The sequence below is a fragment of the Ambystoma mexicanum genome, chromosome 11 (genome assembly GCF_040938575.1).
Source record: "Ambystoma mexicanum isolate Mex_15411 chromosome 11, UKY_AmexF1_1, whole genome shotgun sequence".
Lineage (NCBI taxonomy): Eukaryota > Metazoa > Chordata > Amphibia > Caudata > Ambystomatidae > Ambystoma > Ambystoma mexicanum.
In genome coordinates, this window is record NC_090934.1 from 1451924602 (window position 1) to 1451947047 (window position 22446).

A 22446-nucleotide genomic window follows, 5' to 3' on the forward strand; every position below is an offset into this window, starting at 1 on the left:
GTACAGAAGGCAGAAAAGCCTTCAGGGCTAGCCTGATGGCTCTCAGCTCTAACAGACTGATGTGGAGTTTGGACTCCGATGGAGACCAACGACCGCTAGCTGTCAAATCGTTGACATGAGCGCCCCATCCTGTGAGGGCAGCATCTGTCACTACTGTCACCTCTGGCCACGGTTTCCAAAACTGTTCCACCCTCATCAGACTCCCTTCGTTGGCCCACCAGAGAAGATCCTGGGAGACCGAGAGTGGAATCTGAACGGGATCCGACATCTTGCCAGAGAACTGCAACCACTGCATCTTGAGGGCTCACTGCAGGGATCTCACCCTCAGCCTGGCCTCTGGCACCAGAAAAATGCAGAATGACATGAAGCCAAGCAACCTTAAGAATTCGAAAGCCGGGAGACACTGGGCATGTTGAAACTTGTCCACCGTCTGCACAATGTGATGAGCCCTTACCTTCGGATGCGAACACTTCCCCAAGGACGTGTCTAACACAGCCCCGATTTACTGGAGCTGTTGGGAAGGTGTCAGGTGTGACTTCTTGAAATTCAGTGAGAAGCTCAGTCTATGGAGGGTGCGGCAGGTGACACCGAGATGATCCAACGCTAGCTCGGGAGAGAGCGCTCGGATCAGCCAGTCGTCCAGGTAGGGGTAGACGTGAATCCCCCCTCGCCTGAGGTACACTACCACCACCATGAGCTTGGTGAAGACCCTTGGGGTGGAGGTCAATCCGAACTGCAGGACCCGAAACAGAAAGTGCGAGTCGCCAGCCGCAAACCTCAGGTACTTTCTGTGCGAGGGATGGATCGGCACATTAAAGTAAGCATCCTTGAGGTCCAGAGAAACCAACTAATCCTGAAGTTGAAGGGCCTGGAGGACTTGAGAAAGAGTGACCATCTTGAACTTGTCCTTGCGGAGAAGTTTGTTCAACCAACGCAAGTCCATGATGGGTCTCAATCCCCTGTCTTTCTTTGGGATCAAAAAATAAGGGGAATACCATCCCTTGTTCCTCTCCGCTACAGGCACCAGTTCTATAGAGCCTTTCTCCAGCAGGCTCAAGATTTCCTGCGCAAGGAGCGGATCCGGAAGCTTCAAAAGAGAAGTCATTGGATTGTCATGAGGCCGCTGAAGGAAGGGAAGGCAGTAGCCGTGGGCTATGGTATCCAGAACCCATGCATCTGAAGTAATGGCACGCCATTCTTCGAGATGCTGAGACAGTCTGCCCCCAACCGGCGAACCATGGGACATGGCCTCATGACTGTTTGCCTTCAGGCACTGCCACAGCCGCTTCCAAAGAGGCAGCTGCCTGAGCGGCTTTGGCACCACGATTTCCCCGACCATCACGGGTACTTTTTCGCTGGCCCCTTTGACTGGCAACCCCTCTCGTTCTACCAAAGGAGGAGTAGTAACAAAAGGAACCTCCCCTCCACTGCTGTCCCTTAGGACGAAAAGGCGGAGGTTGACGCACCGCAGCGCTTAAAGATTTCGCCGCAGCTTTTGAGGTCTGCAACCTCTTAAGGCTCTCGTCAGCCTTGCTGCCAAACAAATGTGCGCCATCAAAGGGCATGTTCAGAAGACGGGCCTGCCCATCCGGGGCAAACCCTGACTTCAGTAACCACGCAAATCTGCGTACAACGGTGCTCGCAGCCATGGACCGGCTAACACTGTCGGCCGTATCCAAACCCGACTGAAGGGATTTGCACCTGGCATCCTTGCCGTCTTGCACAAGAGCAAGGAACCCATCCTTTTCTTCTCCCTCGAGAATATGCACAGCCGCTAAAGAAACGCAATTCCACAGAGTGTGTGAAAACCGTGCCAAGGCACACGTGAGGTTGGCCATGCGCCCAGCAGAAAATACCTTCCAGGCCAAACCGTTGAAGCGCTTGTCATCCCTGTCTGGAGGGATGGTAGGGTACGCCGCCTGCCTCGAGGTAGCCGTAGCCGCCTGAACCACCAAACTCTCGGGAGTGGGGTGAGTAGATAAATAGCTGGGGTCACTAACGGAAGGGCGGTATTTCTTGGGCAAAGACTTATTAATAGTCGGAAGAGATTCCAGGGTCTGCCAAGCAGCTGCCACCCTTTTCTGCAAGGTAAGATGAAATGGCAAAACAGGGTCAGAGGACGGACCTTGATCTAAAATGTCCATCAGATCATCCTGCACAAAGTCTTCAGGAGGACAGGACCAGCCCAGATACTCTGAGACCCTCGTCATGAGCCTCCTGTACGAAGACTCTGCATGAGCCCCAGGCTCAGGCCAACCGAATTCCACTTCCGGAGAAGTGTCTAACCCACTGGCATCATGGAAGGCCTGCCGCAACTCCTCCAACTGACACCAGAAAAATTGGAGCATCCTCAAAGTCACCAGGTTCCTAAACCTCAGACCTTTCCTCCTCTTCATAAATGTCATCCAGAGGGGGTTGGAACCCAGGTCTGGGGACAGAAGAGGGCCTGAAGGCCAAAACTGGCCATACAGACTTCCCAGTAGCCTTCCTCAGGGGATCCATGATATCCCGGTCCTCCAAAGGCAAATTTCCAGAAAAAAATCCCTGGAGGCGCAGAGACACTCGACAACCTCGACGTTGTGAGCGTGGAAGGCTTCGGCATCGACACGGTGCCGACGGCGCCGCGGGCTGGTACTATAGTAAAGCGGTGACGTCCTAGTCAGACGGACACAATTTGGCATCCAGCCCTCCATAGGTAGCTGCGGTCTCGCTGGGGACGAGGACTGACAACTAGAGACACGTCTCTTGCGACTTTTCAAATCCTTGTCCGTATGGGACCTCGAAGGCTCCCGATGCGAGTCACGTCATGAACCCGAGCCTGAAGGCGTGCGAGCCACGGTACGAGACTGATCCTGGCCGGCTTCATCAGAAGGCGCCACCGGACCGTGCCCTGCAATTGAAAAATCGCTAGTTTAAACACCACCCATTCCTCCGGAGTCGAGGGTTTCGTAGGGCACGTAACCTTCCTCGAGGCACCATCTCCGAGGAGGACGGGGAAGGCGACCGGTGACAGCGCTTCCTAGAGTGCCGGGACGAGGAAGACGAGTGGCGGGAACCACTCCGGGACTGAGATCCCCGGGACTCCTTCCGACGCGGAGAGTCGCCCCTCGAGTCGTCGGTGGAAACCCCCTTGGAGTTGGATGTCCGGGACTTAACAGGCTTAGAGCCCCTACCTACCTGGAGCTTCCCCTTCTGCTCCCGCAAGGCCTTGGCTGTCAGCAAATGGCATTTTGAGCAGTCGTCGGTGTCGTGCGACTCACCTAGGCACCACAAACAAATGCGGTGGGGGTCAGTGAGCGACATTTTCGATTTACAGTCCCGGCAGGTCTTTAAGCCAGACCGTGGAGTCGAAGAGAAAGACATTATAATGAACACATGAGACGCACCGAGTCTCACAAAGTTAACACGTTTGCAGAAAAAACAAAACTGAGGCTACGGGCGCCGTGCGTCCTATTTATAACATCCTGTGACGTCACCCTCGACCGAGGCCTTCGAGGGACAGTGACCTGACGCCATCGACGCAGGACACCCTCTGCCGAAAAAGTTTCTGAAGTGCACAGCTGTGGAAATTACATATCAAAGATGTGGAATACATTGGAGTACACAATTCATTCGAATAGCAAGAGATGTCTTTGGGAACCTAAACCTCTGTAAAAACAGCTATTGAAACGTGGGATCCTAAGAATGGATGAATAATTCAGTGAACAACATTCCCTAAACTTATTCTCAACAGTTTATTAGCTGATGGATAGATCTCGCCAATCTCTCAGGGTCTCTACGCCGAAGGAGGACAGGAACCTTCAAGATCCCCCAATTTAACCAAAAATGGACATTAGAAGCTAAAGGAGCATGGGTTAACCATGAGAGACGGTTGATATGTGATTGTATTGATTAGGTTATTCCCAATGAGACAATCTTCCCCCTTCCATCCTGACTAATTCTATGCGTAATGCTTACATTTGTGGAATTTTGTTAAAAATCGCCTGTATATATGTATAGCAAATAATTTCTACTAAGAAGGCTCTTTTCGGAATAGACCCAATGGCGATGAATGCAAGTGTGTGAATGGCATTGTTTTAGGGAGAGTACTTACGTGCATCAATTATGACATTTTACTTTACTTATACACTATCATTTTGTACTACATTTCATAACATTATACATTACAACAATCTTTAAGATGATAAAGAGGTAACTTTCCAAATATTTCAATCTACACATTCTGGATTTTTATTATAGGGTTTATTTTAAGTTTTTTTGGCACATTTCTAAGAGCTCCACACGTTGGCAGATAAAGGACATGGTGCACAGGGCGATGCAAAGATTTGAGAACTAACATGATGCGTGTTAGTTTGGGGGAAACCAGCATCACAGCCCAGACACATAGATCCACAGTCAACAAATTAACCCATAGTCCACAGTTTATCCCAGACTATAGGGTTCAGAGTATGTAAGTCTTTATAAACATTGAACCTTCTGTAAAAACACCCATGAGCGATACAGGTCACTTTTGTCTAAGACCACTTAATTTGTTCCATGACCAGCTTCAGATCACATTAAGTTTAAAAAAAATCCAATAGCACTAAAAATAGTAAAAACACTAATTGAACATGCTTCCACACCAATAGATTTTTACATCTGAACATCACTTAGTTGAGGAGAACACTAACACGCATAAGGGTGATCAATTAACAGGAGAATAAGTGAAGGGGAGTTCACAGGTTTTGCACTAGCACAGAGACGCATCTAAGAGTTTGCAACATTATAAAATGAATGGCCAGATGGTTTTCATTACAACACATTCTTTACTGCCTTGTAAAATGGGAATTTCAAGGTTTGATAGATCCATGATCCACTCATGAGGCTTTGAATGATTAAGAATCTTTGCTTGATATATAGGTGTCTGAAGGATCGGGCTCCATGTAATTTGGGTCAAACCTATTTTATATGCACCTATGAGGTCTCTGCTTTCTGTTCATCTCGATCGTCTCAGTCAATCTGCCAAATTTGTTACCAGTTTAAATATACAACTGGCTGTTCAAAAGCCCAAACTATGCAACTCTCTACTGGTGTGGATTCAGTAGCTGCCTTGTCTTTTAAACGAGATTACAATTGTTTTTGCTCCCTTGGATTCTCGATAACTGCTCACCTTGTCGAAATCTTCTTTTCTACGTATGTACATATCACATGTGCGTCAGTCCATACTGACTCTGGAACCAACCACAGATTACTTACTATGCTGAAAAACGGTCTAATTGTGCCATATAAATTGGCAACTCAAATAAAATACACTACACCCCATGCCCCTGCATTCTTTAGCTTGCTCCTTACCGCATGGCATGATTTCATCTTCTTTGGTGGGGATCCTCGAGAGAGCATTCTGGGTCTGCACGTACACCTTGCCCTCGCACACCTTCACCTCGTACACCTGGTTCTGTTGGGGCAAGAGGTACATATAAACAGTTAGAACCAGTGAAGAGTCACTTTTCTCAGAGGTAGCCTCTTTCCTAAGATTGTCAACCAAGGTAGAGATGTCCAAGCCCATTCTCGCTTAATACACTGTCACAATCGAGGGAAGCACTCCCACCCGCTGTGAGGCTAGGGAAGTGCGCTTGCTCCAAAAACCCTCCCCAGGAGTCGAGGCAAGTGGATCCCGCACTAGGAAATACTCCCCTTTTGGGGACAAGGACTCCTGTTCTAGGGAAGGCTAGGGAAGTGCGCTTGCTCCAAAAACCCTCCCCAGGAGTCGAGGCAAGTGGATCCCGCACTAGGAAATACTCCCCTTTTGGGGACAAGGACTCCTGTTCCCATCAGGAACTCCCTGAGGCCCTCCACATGATGGCTTGTATAATTGTTAACCGTTTCATGAAGATAAAGTGAACCAATTTCATCAGCAACAAGAAACTAAGGATATCCCTTAAATCAGACTCTCCAATGGACTGTGCCAAGGAGGCTGATAATGGATGACATGCCAGAGAACCAACGAGAGAGGGAGGAGAGCCGAGAGGGAGCTGAGCACTGAGAGAGCCGGGGGAAGCGCCCTGTATACAATAGAACAGACAAATGTGGGGCTGTCATAGAACGCGTAACCCGTGTAAGTAACGCAGAGCGAAAAACACTGGGAAACGGGCATGTCAGGGCAAAGGAAATCCGGGTCCAGTGGAAGAGAGAGTTCAGTTGTGACATGACCACAAAGCAGTCGTGGTGGGTAGTCTGCCCATACTACAACGCCAACACCACCAGTGGGAGGCATTCACTTCTGATCAGAGTCACGGCACCAGTTTTGTTTAGAAGACGACAGTGAGGCACAGAAGAAAGATGCTGTGGAAAGTAAGCCGCAGAGCTAGAAAGCAGACGAAAGAGAATCCAGTGTCCACCAGGTACTAGCACCGTTGCCCCTGAAAAGAGAAGGTAATACAGGGAACGGGAATACCGGAAGGGCAAGAGGGAGTCAATGTTAAGCAAACAAAACTCGTCCCAATATTGGTGTGAATAGAATTGGAAATTAAGTAAGAAACCAGAACTGTGTTAAGAAATAGAAAGAAACACAAATACTACAAAGTTGGAGAGAAGAAAAGTTGGAAACGTCTCATGTTGGGAAAAGGGAAAAGACAACCTATGTCCCAAAGGTAAAAGGAGAATATAAAGGGAAAATACACTTGGGGAGTACAGTCTTCTGACAGCAAGAAGATAAACCTCGTACATGAAACAGCACTCTGGGACAGGGTGAACTATATTTGGAAATGGAGTATTCAGAGTATACGAGTGTTAGGTAAGAATTGATGCAGTCCAACTGGTGTGGGCCTTCACAAGACTTCTCTTGGTATTAGGTAACACACCTTTTAATATAGGTCTATACTACACAAGTTGGTAGTGTGACTGAGCAGCCAGGCTTATCTTAAGATGGGTAATGTGAGCCGTAAAATGAAAGCAGTAAATAATGGTATAAAAGTTATAGTATAAATATTTTATGTATGCACAAAGCTATTTAAAGCATTCTTTAAAAAGCAGCAACTAATAGTAACATTAATCCCAAGTTAGGATTCAATTAAAAAAAGAGAACAATAAAGCAGGTGAGTAATTCTTTCATAGGTTGTACATTTTCCAGCACACTGAGTGACATCCTTCGAGGTCAGTAATAACACTTATTTTGTATTACCTTTGCAGTATAAAGTTATAAGGGAGGGAAAGGTTATCGTTAGATCAGAACACACTGGGATTCTACAAAAACAGATTCTCCCAGAGGGATGCAGGCAGTCTTATCCCAGCAATAATAGTGCTCAACAATTAAAACCTGTAAGGGAACATGCACTGCCAAAGCAAATAGGTTCAGAAGGGGGCCTTTAGGGAGCCCGAACAGCCAAAGTCAATGGCTCTGTTCAAAGTTCTGATGCTCTCTTAGAAAATGTTCTTAAATAGTCAATAGTTCTAATAGAGACTCACAGCAACTCAAGAGTTACCTTGAAGAAGCTGAAAGGTCAGAGCTAGTGATTGGAGGTCAACTCAGAAACTCACAAGGTAGGAAGCACCACAAAAAGCAAAAGGTTGAAGTACCCCAAGGCCAACAGTACCTGTGAACTGAAGAATGTGTTCCAGCTGAATGCCTTCTGGTTGCAGTGCAGCAGGCCCTTGTTCCTGGTCCTTGGTCGTGGTGACGAAAGGGGAGCACCGGAGACCCAAAGTGAAAGCCAAGGCAGTCAGAAACACAACGCGGTTGTGTTTACATGCCGCAGTGTTTCTGCCTACAGCTGATTTCCCATTTGGGGCTCTAGGGCTCCCCACGGGGGGCCCAAGAGCCCCAAACGGGAAATGCTAAATGCTGCCCCCATGTGCTTGCTTTTGCAAATTTTGAGCTTGAATTGCTCAAAATTTTACATAGGAACTTTAAAAAAAAAAAGTGCGAGTATATTTGTTTTATTATTGCCCATCTTTTTGGGCAATAAAAATTTTTGGGCGAACCATTCCTTTAAGAGAAGTCCAAGGGACTTCTCAGTGGCACTGCACAAAAGGTGCTGTGTGTCACAATGCAAACGCAGATGCCTGTGGAGTTTACCAAACTCCATTAAACAGTGAGAAACACAAAAATCCTAGTCGGAAAAAAAACATGAGAAAAAAGTCCCACTCACTCAGGAGTTAAAATCAAAAAGCCCCGAGTCCAGCAAAGAGCTGGGGGTCTCTAAGGTTAAAGGGCATTGGCACAGAACTGGAAATTCCGCCTCTCAACGAGAGAAGAATATACAGGGGGACCCAGAACCCTACAAGATGGAGAGGGTAGGAACTTGAATCAAACCAAGATAATTAGAGAGAAAGAGAAAAAGAAAACTACCAGTCCCCTATGGGAACTACAGCACTTAATTAAAAAGGGACCAAAAGACTATTTGCATTTGTCTACTGAGTGGAACAGAAGCATCGAAACGGAATCCCTGTCAGATAGGTCAGATTTGGACATGGAATGGACTTGTTTTGGGCATTTACACTGACCGACGCGTACCTTAGTAAAATGGGTAGGGAACACCCCATCGCCATAGGGAAACATAGGCCTTATTTTACTTTCAATAAACCTAAGAGTAAAAATGTCTTGTCCGCTTCCTTCTTATCCGCCACAATGCCCACACGTTCCTTTTGCTTTTGGTGCCCCAAATTCCTGTGGCACCCCATTAAACTCCTGGCTCTCATCACAGTGGAGGACGCCCTTTATCACAGTATTGCAGATGGATTCAGAGAAACTAAGTCGAGAGCAGAGCACTTCCAAGGACCTTTGGCATAGATCAAAGACCACTGACCTCAGCACTCCTATATATCTGTTTGCTTACAATTTCTTATGTTTGGGGTGTCTAAATTAATGTAACTATGTTGGAGTATATTTTACTGTACATTCCACAGCTCCCCCCACCCCTTCCCCATTGATGGTGTACAATATTCCCAGGGGTCCGATGACTTGAACTAAGCAATGGGGCCGAGGATGCAGGTCAGTGTGACAAAGCACCTGAATTCTGGGAAGAGATCTAGAGAGAACCAATCGTGCAACAGGGTATATAACATTGAGCGATTACAAGTCCACACTATTCAATGAAATGTCAGCTTAGAAAACCAGACACTGGTGCAATTACCTCTATATTCAAAAGGCAATAATCAGGAAAGCAGATTGTTCTACAAAAATAGAGAAGCAAAATGTGTTGTGCCTGGAAAGCTGAGAATGGTTGCTAGGCGACAGTGTGGGATGTTAAGTAAGCAATGTTCAAGAGTGATACGATATGTTATTTATAACGTGCTTAATACTCTGTGGTTTCTAAGCGCGGACCCGGGGATCGAACCTGTGTTGCTCTGTGTCGTCTTGCTTCCAAGGCGAGCACTTTGCAGCTGAGCTATCCTCCCGAGTGATACAGGATTGTTCCTTGTGTGTTCTTTGTGTGACAGTGTAGAGCTAGTTGGAAATTATGGGTGTACCGTTGCATTGTCTCTACTGCTTATCTACCAACGACTGCATTTTTCTTGCACAATTTTCTATTGAGACGGCTAGAGTGCTCTTTGGATGGGGTGCCTTGCTTTGCTGGAATATCTGGAGGTCCACATAATTTGTTGAAGGGTGTCTGGAATATGCAGTGAGCAGTCACATACGTTTCTATGTTCTTATGCGGCCAGGTTTTTTGAAAATGTTAAGTTTCTACGAACTGATTACATAGAAAAAACACATCTATAACTCATCTATTTGAAAAGAAGAATTGGGAGGGTACTCCCAAGCCCCATTCCCTTTTATTTTATCCCCATCACAAACCCCCCTACCCCTTCTATCCCCTTACCCCGCCCCTATATTTTTCAATTCGTTTTTTCAATGTAATCTTTTCGTAAAAGAGAAGATTGAGAAAAAAATACTGCATTACTGTATACCGTCACATACCTAGGTACAGGAGTTGCAGTTTGACTGCAGGTAAGTCGAGCAAGAAGGTGAGCAGCACCCATCAGCATCCCTCCCACTTGAATGTCTGACGCTGATGGATTCTCTTCGGGCAATCATACACTCAATATTACCCTTGCAGCACAGAATTCAAATACAACGCCACCAAAGAAAGCAACAAATAAAGGAACAGATTTCAAATACTTTTCAGTAAGCCATACTAACACACTTCAAGTGACCATTTCCTCCTCAACACAAACTCAGTGTAAGTAAACACCACTGAATTGGTGCTCTTTCAACTGAGAAATATTTCCTCTTTAATGTTTTACCATACCATCCTTTAATTCTTCGCGAGACAATATGGGGAAATGAAAGCATCCAAAACAAAGACGGACACAAGTGGGAACAGAGAAAATGTGAATAAAGACTGACATAGGAAAGCCTTATGTTGGGTAAGATTTTCATTTTTATGATAAATCTTCCTGACCTGTGTCAACCCCAGGACTTTTTGCTTGCACTTCGTAATTATTTTACCCTTGTCCCAAGGTGAGTGGGAAACTTTTTTAGGTCTTTCCATAGTGTTTTGTTGGAGTTATTGTTTCCTATAATGTGTGGGCTTGGGCTGGGTTGCCCCTTTGGGCTCCACTGTTTCATGTACTTGGGTGAACTACTACTTTTTAATCCCCTTAACATTTTCTATAAGTGAGCCAGCACATCCCACCTTATGTCGGGTGCTGGGGGATACAATGTATCCCCTTTTTACTTACCTGCTCAAACTTTTGTTACAATTGCAAGTCCACTTGAATGGCTCACTTATTCAACCTCAATAATGCTCAGAAGAGACACCATTTTGCTAGAATGCTGGGTTCCTTCTTTTTCGCCATTTCTAAGTATGCTTGTTGTTTCTGAGGTTTTCCCCTGCCATTCTAGATGGGAATGACCACAGTGGAAGTTTTGTCTTGGGTGGGAATTCTTTTGTATTCCCTGCCAGGCTCCAGAGTGTCTGAGAAGGCAGGAATCGAGTGAGGAGTCCAAACCTCAGGAGCCTTTCTCTTCCACCTTGCCTGAAAGGAACCAAGTGCCAGTGGGGGGCTGCCTGTCCTTACTGGACAGCCAGACCACCCTTTCTGGAAACTGCAGGGAAAGATTGCAGATGCTGTGCTGTAGTTCCTGATAAATACTCCGAACCTGGAAGCTGCTAACAAGTCAGCCACTGGAGCTGAAACCGAAATGAAGAAAGGATGGCTGTAGCGATTTCCAGGGACCAGAGAGTCTGCTGTGTAATCGGAGCCTGCTGTAACCCCTCCTTCCAATCAACGTGGGGCTCCGCAACGTGACGACTCCTAGACCTGCATTTTGAGCCATCCCACGACATGCTGCGACCTTGCGGGCTGCAATACCCCATTACCCTCGGATCTCGAGCCATTGTGCAGTGCATTGTTTTCCGAAGTCCAAATCAGCCCAAACCTTTGGTGGCCTCCTCGTGGCTCTCCAGAGAAGATTTGAATCCCTGAAGCCCCCTCACCAGAGCGCAGGACCGAGAGGGTGAAGAGAATCCAACCAGCGATATTCGTTCTTTATCTGGCAGCTGTAAAAAAGGCACCAAATCCAGAGCCTCGAGAATTCATAAAATATCTGTTGCTGAAAGCCTCCTCCGACAACTGCTGCAAGTTCCCATCCAGTGTCCAGTTCTTTGGTCACTAGACCAAGAATCCGGGGACCGTGTCCTGTGCTTCTGCATCCTGAAGGCATCCACTCTGAAGCTCTACATTTCTCCTAAGGTACTGTGTGGGCTTGGGTATTGCTTGCCTTACGTCTGGCATGCATCCGGTGAGGTTGAGTGGGTGATTCGTGTGGTTGGGAGTTTACCCATAGCACTTGCCCAGGCCTATTGCAGGAACACAGATAGGGAAGCCTTCTCAGAAGTCCCTGAATGCTTTATCTAACTTTGAAAGTGAATACTTACTTGTTTAAAGAAGATCTCCAATGGAACTTTGACTTTCCTGCAACTGAACCCCTACCTCAGCCCGTCTACAGCTGGCTCCTAGACCACCAGGGTCCCTCTTCTGCCTCTGCGAGAACTCATGCAATAGACTAGGGAAGGACTGGATAAGAAAAGGATAAGGCCTTGAAAGTACAACAAGTGTAAAAGCACTTACTTGCTAAAGAGGTTAGTGTGGTAACTGTAGCTCTGTGAAAGGAGTTACAAAGTTTCCTTAGGTTATACTTACCTTTTAGTTGCAGTGTACCCTCTAAAAAGTGTATACGTTGCTTTACTAACTTTGAATGGTGTTTCCCACTTCTGAAAAGTAATGTGTTGGTACTGTTTTGTTATTGCTTAACTGAATGAGTGTAAAAGCTTACCAATAGGGTTTGCCTACATTAAATAACATGGTGTTCTTCTTGAAGTGTACCCAGGTGTTATTTTCCCTGTTCTGCTTTATACAGACATAAAACAGTCCTCGAGTTAATAATTACCTTGGAGTTGCTTGAAGCCCCTTTTAAAAAGTATATGGTTCCTTACTTACCTTGAATAGCTGTTGCTCTTCTCAAATTATAATACTGAGTTGTGCCTCCATTGAAAATGCTTAGAGCACTTCTAAAATAGCCAAAGGGTCAACTAGATGCCTTGAATAACATTGTGTTCTTCTTGAAGTGTAATAGAGGTTCTCTTTCCCGGTTTGCTTTGTGCATTCTAAAATATTTATTGAGTGTTCATACTTATCATTGAGTAGCTTAAGGCCCCTCCAGAAAGTAGGAGTTGATTTACTACCTCGGAACTGAGTTCTAAAAAGTAGTGTTGCAAGGAGTATACATGTAACTGGGTTGGATTATTACTTGATTTCATAACTGCATGACTGACAGGGGTCAACTACCTTTGAATTACTGACTGTATTCTAAAAGTATATCTAACCTGGTATTATTCCCCAGAATAGTATCTTACTCTCCTAAATCTATAACCTTAGGTTTGACTCACCTTGACGTGCTTCTTGCTCCTCTAAATAAGTTTATACCTGGGTTTGCATACCATAGATATTGAGTTGTTTTTTATGATTGTGTTTATAGGACGTGATAATACTCACTTACCCCAAGATTTATCTGGGCCTACTTGCATTTAAATGAACCATTTATTTTTACAATACAGTGGGCCTCATTCCGAGATTGGAGGTAGTCAGTGCGCTATTTGTGCCATGACTGCCTCCAATAATAGGACCAAGTCCGGTGTGGTGCAATGGGGACTTACCGGTCTAGTCCGACCCTGGCGGGACCGGTAAATCCCAATTGCACCAACCATTCCCCATTCCCATTTCAGCCCCCATAGGGCTCAATGGGAATGGGGAAGGCGCTAATGGCAGGCCCATAATTAGCGGCCTGGTCCCCTAACAGGACCCATCATGGACGTGTGGTCCGACCACACGTCCCGTGCGGTTCCCGTTAGGGGACCTCGGAATCGGGCGGTAGGGGATTACCGGCACCGGTCTCCTTACCGGTGCCCGGTATCCCCTACCGCCCGACTCGTAATGACCCCCATAGTGTTTCAGTGTTTCTTTGGACCATAGGTATGCTACAATTTCTTTGTACCAAGGTAAAGCCCTCTCTCCCTCCCAAGATAATCCCGGCTGCTCACTCCATGCTACCACATTCTCAGGTGGTACATCCTTATACCAAGAGTGGAGCTTATGTAATGCCTCAGATGTATGGTTTTATGAAGCCCTTAGTTGGACTTTAGAAAGACGAGTCCACAAGGACTCTCACTAGTACTTAAACACTCCTCATATTGGGTGTTGCTGCCTCTTGTAATACTCATAGTCCACAGTCAGATGATCGCCTGGGAGTTCCCCTGCTATTTCTCAACCGTCCGTCAACAAATGAAATTGGCATGCCTCGACTAGTTTGCAACCCTCTTTCCCTCGAACTGCAATAGCATAGCCTACAGGGTTGGTCACCTTTAACCTCAATCTGCAGCCCGCTGATGCTCTGAGCTTCATGAAGGTTTTCCCGGTCTACTGTCAGCCGATTGCCTGGCGTTGCTTCACGTATGGATGCACATTCCCTCTCTGCACTGTGTGTGCAATCCACATGCTTTCTTTGCCGGTGTGATTGAACCTCTTCCCTGTGCTCCTTTACATGGAGGGAGATCATCCTGGGTAAGCAGATTCCTTCCCCCAGGACCCTCAGGTGTATACTTAGTTGCACCTCATCAGCTTCTGTACACAGAGCTCACCCCCTATGTCATGAATGCTGTGGAATGAAGTCTGCAGTAAGATAACCTGGTACCTTCTCATCTGACTTGGTTTGCGCCCGCAGTCACCCTTCTTCTCCAAGGGGTTGCCTCACATATTCGACACAGGTCTACGGTCAGCCCCTTTGCTTGCATGACCCATTTCTCGCTCATCACTCTGAAGATCCTGTGGGAGTGCCTCCCCAATTTCTTATGCCTGTAATCAGTTGATCCAGCTCTTTAGAATGTTCTGATTGACAGCCACCGTCTCCTGAAATCAATGGACTCCTTCCTGCTTGATTTCAACAGTGTCCAGATAGCTTGTACCCCACCCACACCTACCTGCAAGCCAGATGAAGATGTGCCATCGTCCAAAGAGAACTCAAAGTCATGCCAGGGGCATGTCAACACGAATCGGCCACTGCCAAGTTCCTCTATATCGCCCAGCTCCAACGGACCACCTGTATGCAAAAACATACGATTAGAGACTCAGCTCAGTAACATCAACGTGATCAGCTCTGTTTCAACACTTATCGCTAAAACACTGCATCGTCCATGCTCACGTGTTCAAAGGGGGTTATTTTGACTTTGGTTGGAGGTGCAATCTTTAGCTGTGCATTGGGTAGACGTGCGCATTGTATGGGCAAAGGAAAATTAGGCAAGTTCTTCTGTTCAATGTTGTGTCGGTTTCAGCACAGCATCTTCCACTTTGAATACTTCACAATGAGGCAGACAATGAAAAGTAGCGCAACTAACCTTCATGGGGGCACGCAGAATCCATTGCGTAGAATCTGCCACCTTCTGTTCGCACAAGGACAATGTGCTCCCCATTCTCAGAAAACAGCCTGTAACAAAACAAAAAAAAAAAGGAATAACTTTCTTTAACTAATGCAGCCATGTGAGACACTCCGTGCAGACACAGCATATGAAGTTATAGATGGGTAGCCCTCAACTACATGGATATGTTCCACTGATGGCACAAGAGCGAAGCTCGCGGCATCTACGATATCGCTTCTAACACCGACGTAGAATGCACCCCATAGTTGAAAGAGTCTCATCTATATTTTATGTTTTGACATCTCTTTTCAACCCTGCTGTGTTTCTGGAAGCGTGGGGGCAAAGGGAACTATATAAAACATGATTACCACATTTGCTCCCAGATCACTGCAACCCGAAAATTGAAAAGAAAATACTCGAGATGATATTCCATATCCCTCCTCATAATAAACTATGACATCACTGGAGCCTCCAGTGATGTCATAGTTTATTATGAATTCCATGATCCTCTGCTAGGATGTCACAGAATGGGGGCTACATCCTTGAGGGTGGAAAATCGTTGCTTTTGGCTTCCTGTGGATTATGCAAACCCAAACCAGCTGCAATCCCTTTAAAACACCCTTGAGTGAGGCCATACTGAACCCCACAAATGACTGTGGTAGCATGATGGAATATGTTACACAATAAGCAAATTTCAAGGAGTTTATCTCAAAAAAGAAAAGGCCATTTCTGGCTTAGAACAATTCTGAGCAAAAGGAGATAAGGGGACACTATACTGCATCTGGGTTTCCTGCCTATTAGGGGGTCCTGATCTCCCTCTAGACCTCGGATCTAAGGACGACCTCAGATACATAGCACCCAGCACTCTTCATTGTTCTTCAACACTGTCACAGGAATGTAGCGCCTAGCATGCTTTTTGCATCAAAGTCAATCACAGGGTATAGCGCCTGGCTCCGTATTTGTTCTCCACCCACAAGCATAGTGCCTGGCCCACATTTGGACCTTGTTCACTGCCTCTGGGGTATAGTACTCAGCTCACTACTATCATGCTGAGCCCCACACACTACTTTGGTAATATAGTGGCAAACAAAATACCTTGGATGTATAGTTGCGCATTCTCTGTTTTAGGGGTAAGACTCAGACAACGCCTTGAGAGATACAATACCCAGTTCACTCTCAGGGGTATAGTGCCCAACAGGTAGCATGTTCTGGCCTCTCAGCACTGTCACAGCAGGCCCCTGCTTTGTGGAGTCTTATAAAGATTAGCAAGTAAACTCTGTCCCAGGGTTCATCTCTCCTCTGCTCAGGTCTGCTGGTGCCAGAGAACTCCGTCCTGATTCTCCTGGCTGCTCCAGATATGCAGCTTCCATTCTGTAGGCCTATCCCCTAAGCAGGCCTTGTTTTGCACCCTTGCATTGGTGGCGTGTTCTCCAGCCCGGCTTCAAAAGCCTGGGAAGCCATCATGGAATCTTACAGAAGTTCCGCCTCCACCATGCTCTGGGGCAGCCCCACAAGTCTCCCGACTCCTGTGGCTTTTTGTCCCAGTGGTCCTGAATTATTAGGTGCACCAGCATACTCCAGGGGGATCCCTTCAACCATAAGAGATCCAGAGACGTCAGAAAACCTATCGCAACTCGGTCCGGTAGCACTTGGGCTGCCACTCTACCTTTCTGCCAGGGTTGCTTCTGGCATACTAGAGGTCTTCTCTTGTTGTATTGGGGTGTTTATCTTTTGCCAGGGTCCTTGAAGCATACATGGCACAGTGGTAACATACGGTCCTGGTTGCCATAAAGGCAATTGGCCACGGTAGTCCTCCCACAGTCCCGAGCTCCATGACCAGAATGCTGTGGCTTACCCTGCCTCGCATCTCCATGACACTTGGTCCTTGCTACTGACCTCATCTATACATTTGTGACTGGGCTTGCAAAGGAAGGGCAGGGGTAGTCAACATGCTCAGGGTTCATCTTACCGATAGCAAATGTGGGGTGCTTTGCAGGTGTGGGTCGGAACCATGACTGTGTCACAGCTGATGTAGGCAAGTGCTAGAGAGGACTGGCGGGAGTGCCAGGGACCTGTGAGATTCTGGAGGTACACCAGGCGGCCTGTCAACAACCTGTAAGGAAAAGGAAGGAGAGAGCGGAAAGGGCAGAGAGCTAGGTTAGAAGGGGTGAGGGAGAGATAAGGAAGTGGAGAAGAGGAAGGTCTTGAGGAGTTTCCTGAACTTAAGGAGATCAGGCTCAAGACAGAGGGCAGCTGGGAGGCTATTCCAGAGGGAGGCACCTGCTGAGGATAAGGATCTCCCTCCAAATCTCTGCTTGGAGAACCGGCTCACTCGCAAAAGGTTGGAGGTAGATGAGCAGAGGGCTCTGGAGGGACAGTATTTAGGTAGGCAATGTAGTAGATAGGTAGGTCCCAGGCCCCAGAAAGCCTCGTTGACAGTGCAGAGGGTCTTGAACTTGATCCTTGCAGCCACGGGGAGACAGTGAAGGGATTTCAGCACGGGGAGATGCAGGCCACAGGCTTGAGGCCAATGATATGTCTCGTAAGTCCTGTTCTGGATGAGTTGCAGAGGGCATAGGATAGAAGCAGGGAGGCTGAGGAAGAGGCTGTTGCAGTGCTCCAGCCTAGAGAGAGCCAGGGCTCTGTAGACAGTGAGCCGCTGAGGGAAAGTGAGAAAAGTACCCCTGAGGAGATGTAGCTGATAGTTAGACTTTTTAGAGATGTCCGAGATGTGAGAGGAGAAGGAGAGAGTAGAGTCGAAGATGACTCCAAGGTTTTTAGCCTTGCAGGTGGGTGCGGGAGCAGGGCCAAGGGAGACTGGCCAGAGTGAGAGTGGAAAAGCTGGAGCCGGGGTCCCAATGCGAACAATCTCGGTCTTACTGGCGTTGAGGCAAAAGTCATTTGCAGCACACCATGACTGAGTAGCGGACAGACAGTCCGATATGAGCGAGGAGGAGGAGGCGGCGGATGACGATAGCCTGAAAGATAGTTGGGTGTCATCCGCGTAGCACTGGAAGTTATAGGTGGCAATCACACGGGCCAAGGCAGCCATATAGACGTTGAAAAACCAGGGGATAGGTTAGATCCCTGGGGAACACCACAGGTTGAGAGAGCAATAGTCGAGAGAAAGGCTCAGAGTTCCACCTGGGATGGGCGGTCGGAGAGAAAGGAGGTTAACCACGCCAGAGCCTGACCTGTGATTCCCAGGGTGTCACTGAGACGTACTATCAGGTTGTTGTGGTTAACCGTGTAGAAGGCAGAGGAGAGGACAAGGAGAATGAGGACACAGGGAGTGTTAGTGTCAAGGTTTGGGAGCAGGTCTTCACAGGTGTTCAGAAGAGCAGTTTCTGTGCCTCTGGATGCTCAAAAGCCAGACTGATGGTTGTGGAATCACCCAATAGATTCAGTGTGGAGGGTCAGCTGAGAGATAGCCAACTTGGAGTCCCCAGGAAAGGAGTGATAGAGATAGGGCGGTAGTTTGCCGGATTGGAGGTGTCGGCACAGGGTTTCTTGAGCAGAGGGTGCACAAAGGTGTGCTTAAGAGCAATTCCAGTGGAAAAGGAGAGATTGCAGGGATCAGCCAAGGCTGGGGCGAGGGAGTCAATGTTGTCCTTAATGGTTTTGGATGGGGCAGAGCCCCCCTGTTTGGATGAAGCCTTCATGGACCAGACTTGTATGGTGACCTCATCGGGTGAGACGGGTGAGAGAGAGAAGAGAGGGGAAATGGAGGGGGGCCATGGAAGGCTCCAATGTTGGTGTATGCTGTGGTGTGGAAGGGAGGGAGGAAAGGATGTTTTGGGTTTTTGTGATGAAGTGTGCAGCCAGGGCCAAGCAAAGATCCTGGGTGGGTGTAACAGAGGAAGAGGCTGCTGCAGGATTGGCCAGTTCCTTACAGACTTTGAAAAGGTTGGCTGTGTTGCTCGATACAGCGGAGATGTAGGCTTGAATAAAGGCTCAAGTTCCCTCCCTTCACGTGCAATCCTTTCTGCCTCTTCTTTGCAGCGCGACCCCTCTCCAATCTACCCAGATCCTCCACCACCACCACCACACCTGCATGGGCTGGTTATCCATACACAGCCAGTCTCTATACAAACTTCTCCATACCTAGCCATGTCCTTGCACCCTATGCCCCCGAGACACTTAGCACCCTTCATATCTGGTTCAGGGATCCATATAAGATTTTAAAGGATCAATTTTACTCCCTACTCTTAAACAGATATTATTTTGTAATCCATTTTTTTTGCACCTAGCAAGTCATGCAAATTAAAATATGCATATTTTCCTTACCGCGCTTCTTCAGGGCAGACAGACATGATATTAGATGTTCTACCTTGGACAGTGCTCTTACAGTACCACTGATCCGAACACACAGTATACATGAATGTGTGTGGGTGGAAGAAGGAGACATGCTCCAATGTCCTACTTTTTGTTAGACGCACTTTTACTTCCAATGATGAAAGCAAGGCAGTATTTGCACATTTTTAGGCATCAAAAGTGGCCGTTATGGCACTGGTCTACAGGACTGCTCCTTCTACTCTCCTTCAACCCTGCGCCTGGCACCCCCCTTAATCCGTCGGCCCCTTACCCACTCTGTTCACCCTTTTGCTTCCACTCCTTGTCCCTCCCTTTCCCCAGACATTCAAAACAACACCTATATTTACTCATTGAACCGTGTACTTAAGCTTCCTCTCCATCATGAAGCACTCTCACTCAACATAACTCATCCATTAAATCCTGGGTGCGCGAGGAAACAGATTTGGCATACATGTTGGCTGATGAAGGCATTTCAAGAAGTATTCCCAGACATGTCAGGCTGGGACGACAAACTTCAGGAATATTTATTTATTTTGCAGTTTCTACCATGAGTGAAAAAATACATGGTTGTTGTGGGTATGATGGGCAAGGAGGTATATGCCATACTAAGAAAAATGGGAGCAACATTTTGTGGGGATATGGAATCGTGCTGGTGCGTGGGCAATACAAAGTTAGCTTGAGAAGAAAAATGCCAGCGACAATCACAGAGAATACTTACGAGTTAGGTGGGAAACTTGGTTGCTGAGAGGCGGTTCACACATTACACCACTTGATATTTCGAATAAACTCATTACAGCAGCACATGGACGCCAACTACACACTCCTTGTACTAGAATTAAGCAGAGGACTCATTTCTGTTGTCGAAAAATGAACATTAGCACTGAAAGGATGGAGAGGAATTGCTGATTAAGTAATAACAACAGAAAAAAACAAATTGTTGAAAGTGATCCCATGTTGCCTCTTGCAAATCGGAAAAGACGGTGGTAGAGGTGTGCTGTTGACCAACGAGAGCCGTGTTTGTTGTACATTTGTGGAGTTCTCAGTGGACTACAGTAAATCTATTGAACATGGTTTTCTGCAGGGTCATTGTAGAGAGTTCCACAAGGGCTCCTCCCTCAGAGAACTAATGAGTTACAACGGGGTTCAGTATATCTAGTATTCAAGAAAAACTGCAAGATTGAAATTTGTACGCACCAGTTATCCAACCTGAGGGCAATAGACTAGTGGAAAGGATTAACGGAATGGCTGTAGAATTCTTCTAACGTGTAGTGGAAAATGATATGAATTGGAAGATCGCTGTAGCTGAGACCTAGAGTTATAAAACCAGTCTTGATGGTGCTACTGATCAAACTCGGTTACATTGATGTACTTATTGGGTATTTATAATGTGCCTATACAGCAAATGGTGTTTCAAGGTGCAACAAGACAAATGGGGAGGGGTTGGGAGGACAGATGAAAAATGACCAAAAAAAAGGTCCTACTAGGCCTTGTGTCATTCGGATCGTGCAAGTGCAGTTACAACAAGTGCAGGGGAGTGGGTGGAGTGCCGGTCAGAGAGGAATGCGCCAAATGCTAAGGAGGGAACGGAAGTGCAAGTCGGAGTGGTGAGCGCAAAAAAGTGCAGTGGGGGAGGAAGGAGGGGAGGGCCTCTGGGCAAGGAGAGTGCGAAGGGGAGACAAGGTGGACAAGTGCCAGCGGAATGAATATCCATATGCTAAGTGCAAGGACAGGGCTGCATGGGCTCCATAGAGGTGCAGGCCCAGCCAGGCTAGTACAGGGCGAGGGAGCATGGTAGGGCAAGTGCAGGTTTGGGGGGAGTGGGGTTCAAGGGAGACCGAGGTGCTGGGGTAGACTGGGCAAGAAGGGCCTTGGGCAAGAATGCCCTGTATGAATCAGAAGGAACCAGGCAGCCCGTCAAAGGCAGTAGAGGGGTACATTAGCGGGGGAGAAGGAAGGAAGAAGAGAAAAGGAGGGTCTTGAGAAGCTTTCAGAACTTAAGGAGACCCGGTTCAAGTCAGAGGGGCATGGAGGCCATTCCAGAGGGAAGCTCCTGCGGAAGAGAGAGATCTACACCCCACTCTCAGAGAGAGAGAGGGAGAGAGAGAGGGAGAGAGAAGGAGGGAGGGAGAGAGATCCCAGGCCCCAGAAAGCCTTGTGGGTGATGCAGAGGGTCTTGAACTTGATCCTTGCAACAACCGTGAGACAGTGGAGAGATTTTAGGGCTGGAGAGGAGCAGTCCCTAGGCTTGTGGCCAAGGATATGTCTTGCAGTCCTATTCTGGATTAGTTGAATGGGCGATAGGAAGATTTAGCCAGATTGAGGAAGAGGCTGTTAGAGTAGTACAGCCTAGAGAGGAACAGAGCACTGGAGACATTAAGGGGGGGCAGGGCATTAAAAAAGTCCTGAGACTTTCCCTCCCAAAATGCAGTGTGTGCAATTCCTTACAATCTCATTCACACCCCCAAACCAGCCACCCCCGCCCCCAATCTACTTTTTTGGCAACATAACAAAATAAATAAAGCTGCAGGACAATTACCGATGCAGGAAACTCATCTATTAGAGCTCTGTCCAGGCGCTGTAGGCCAAAATGCGTGCAAACCTATTATTTTGCATATGGATTGCACCAACAGAAATGACTTCACAGAACAGGACATTTCAAGGAGCATCATCAGTCTTTGATACTTGGAGGCACCATGGAAGTGACTTTAGAATACGTTGCCGTAAGTAAGCCAAGTGGCAAATAACTTTGTGCTGCATAATACCTCAGTTGCACTATTATTATATATGGAGCAACTTTATAGTCAATCGTTTTTACAAAGGTATAATAGCATGATATATTAACATACACTTTAAAGTGAATCAGAATCACTTACAGAGCTGCAGCTAACACACGGTTCAATTAAATGGTTTGCCCAGGATCACACACTTTCATTGTACCAAGCAGACGGTGTTGCAATATGCAGGGACGGCGCTGGGCATGAGCAGCATGTGCAGCTGCACTTGGCTCCGTGCTCACAGGGCCCCGTTGTTAGGACAGTTTTTCTGAAGTCCAATTAAGGGCTTCGTAAAACCATTCAACTGAGGCAGTACAAGACTCCACTCTTAGTGTAAGGCTGTACCACCCAAGTTCAGGGTAGCGTAGACCGAGCAGCCAGGCTTATTTTAGGAGGGAGAGAGGGCTGTAGAATCAGTACACATGAAATTGTAATACAAATGGTCCAAAGAAACACTGAAACAC

At 47.1% G+C, this 22446-nt stretch overlaps 1 protein-coding gene across 3 annotated transcripts in view; it reads right to left on the reverse strand.

Moving 5' to 3' along the window:
* LOC138504543 (uncharacterized protein HI_0077-like) overlaps positions 1-22446 on the reverse strand; it is an 88276-nt gene that overhangs the window by 56509 nt on the left and 9321 nt on the right. For all 3 annotated transcript variants that reach the window (XM_069625100.1, XM_069625101.1, XM_069625102.1), the window contains 3 exons: positions 14874-14962; positions 14460-14578; positions 5332-5434 (listed from right to left, as the gene is read on the reverse strand). In XM_069625100.1, the coding sequence (XP_069481201.1) occupies positions 5332-5434; positions 14460-14578; positions 14874-14962 (311 nt within the window). The remainder of the gene's footprint in view (positions 1-5331; positions 5435-14459; positions 14579-14873; positions 14963-22446) is intronic.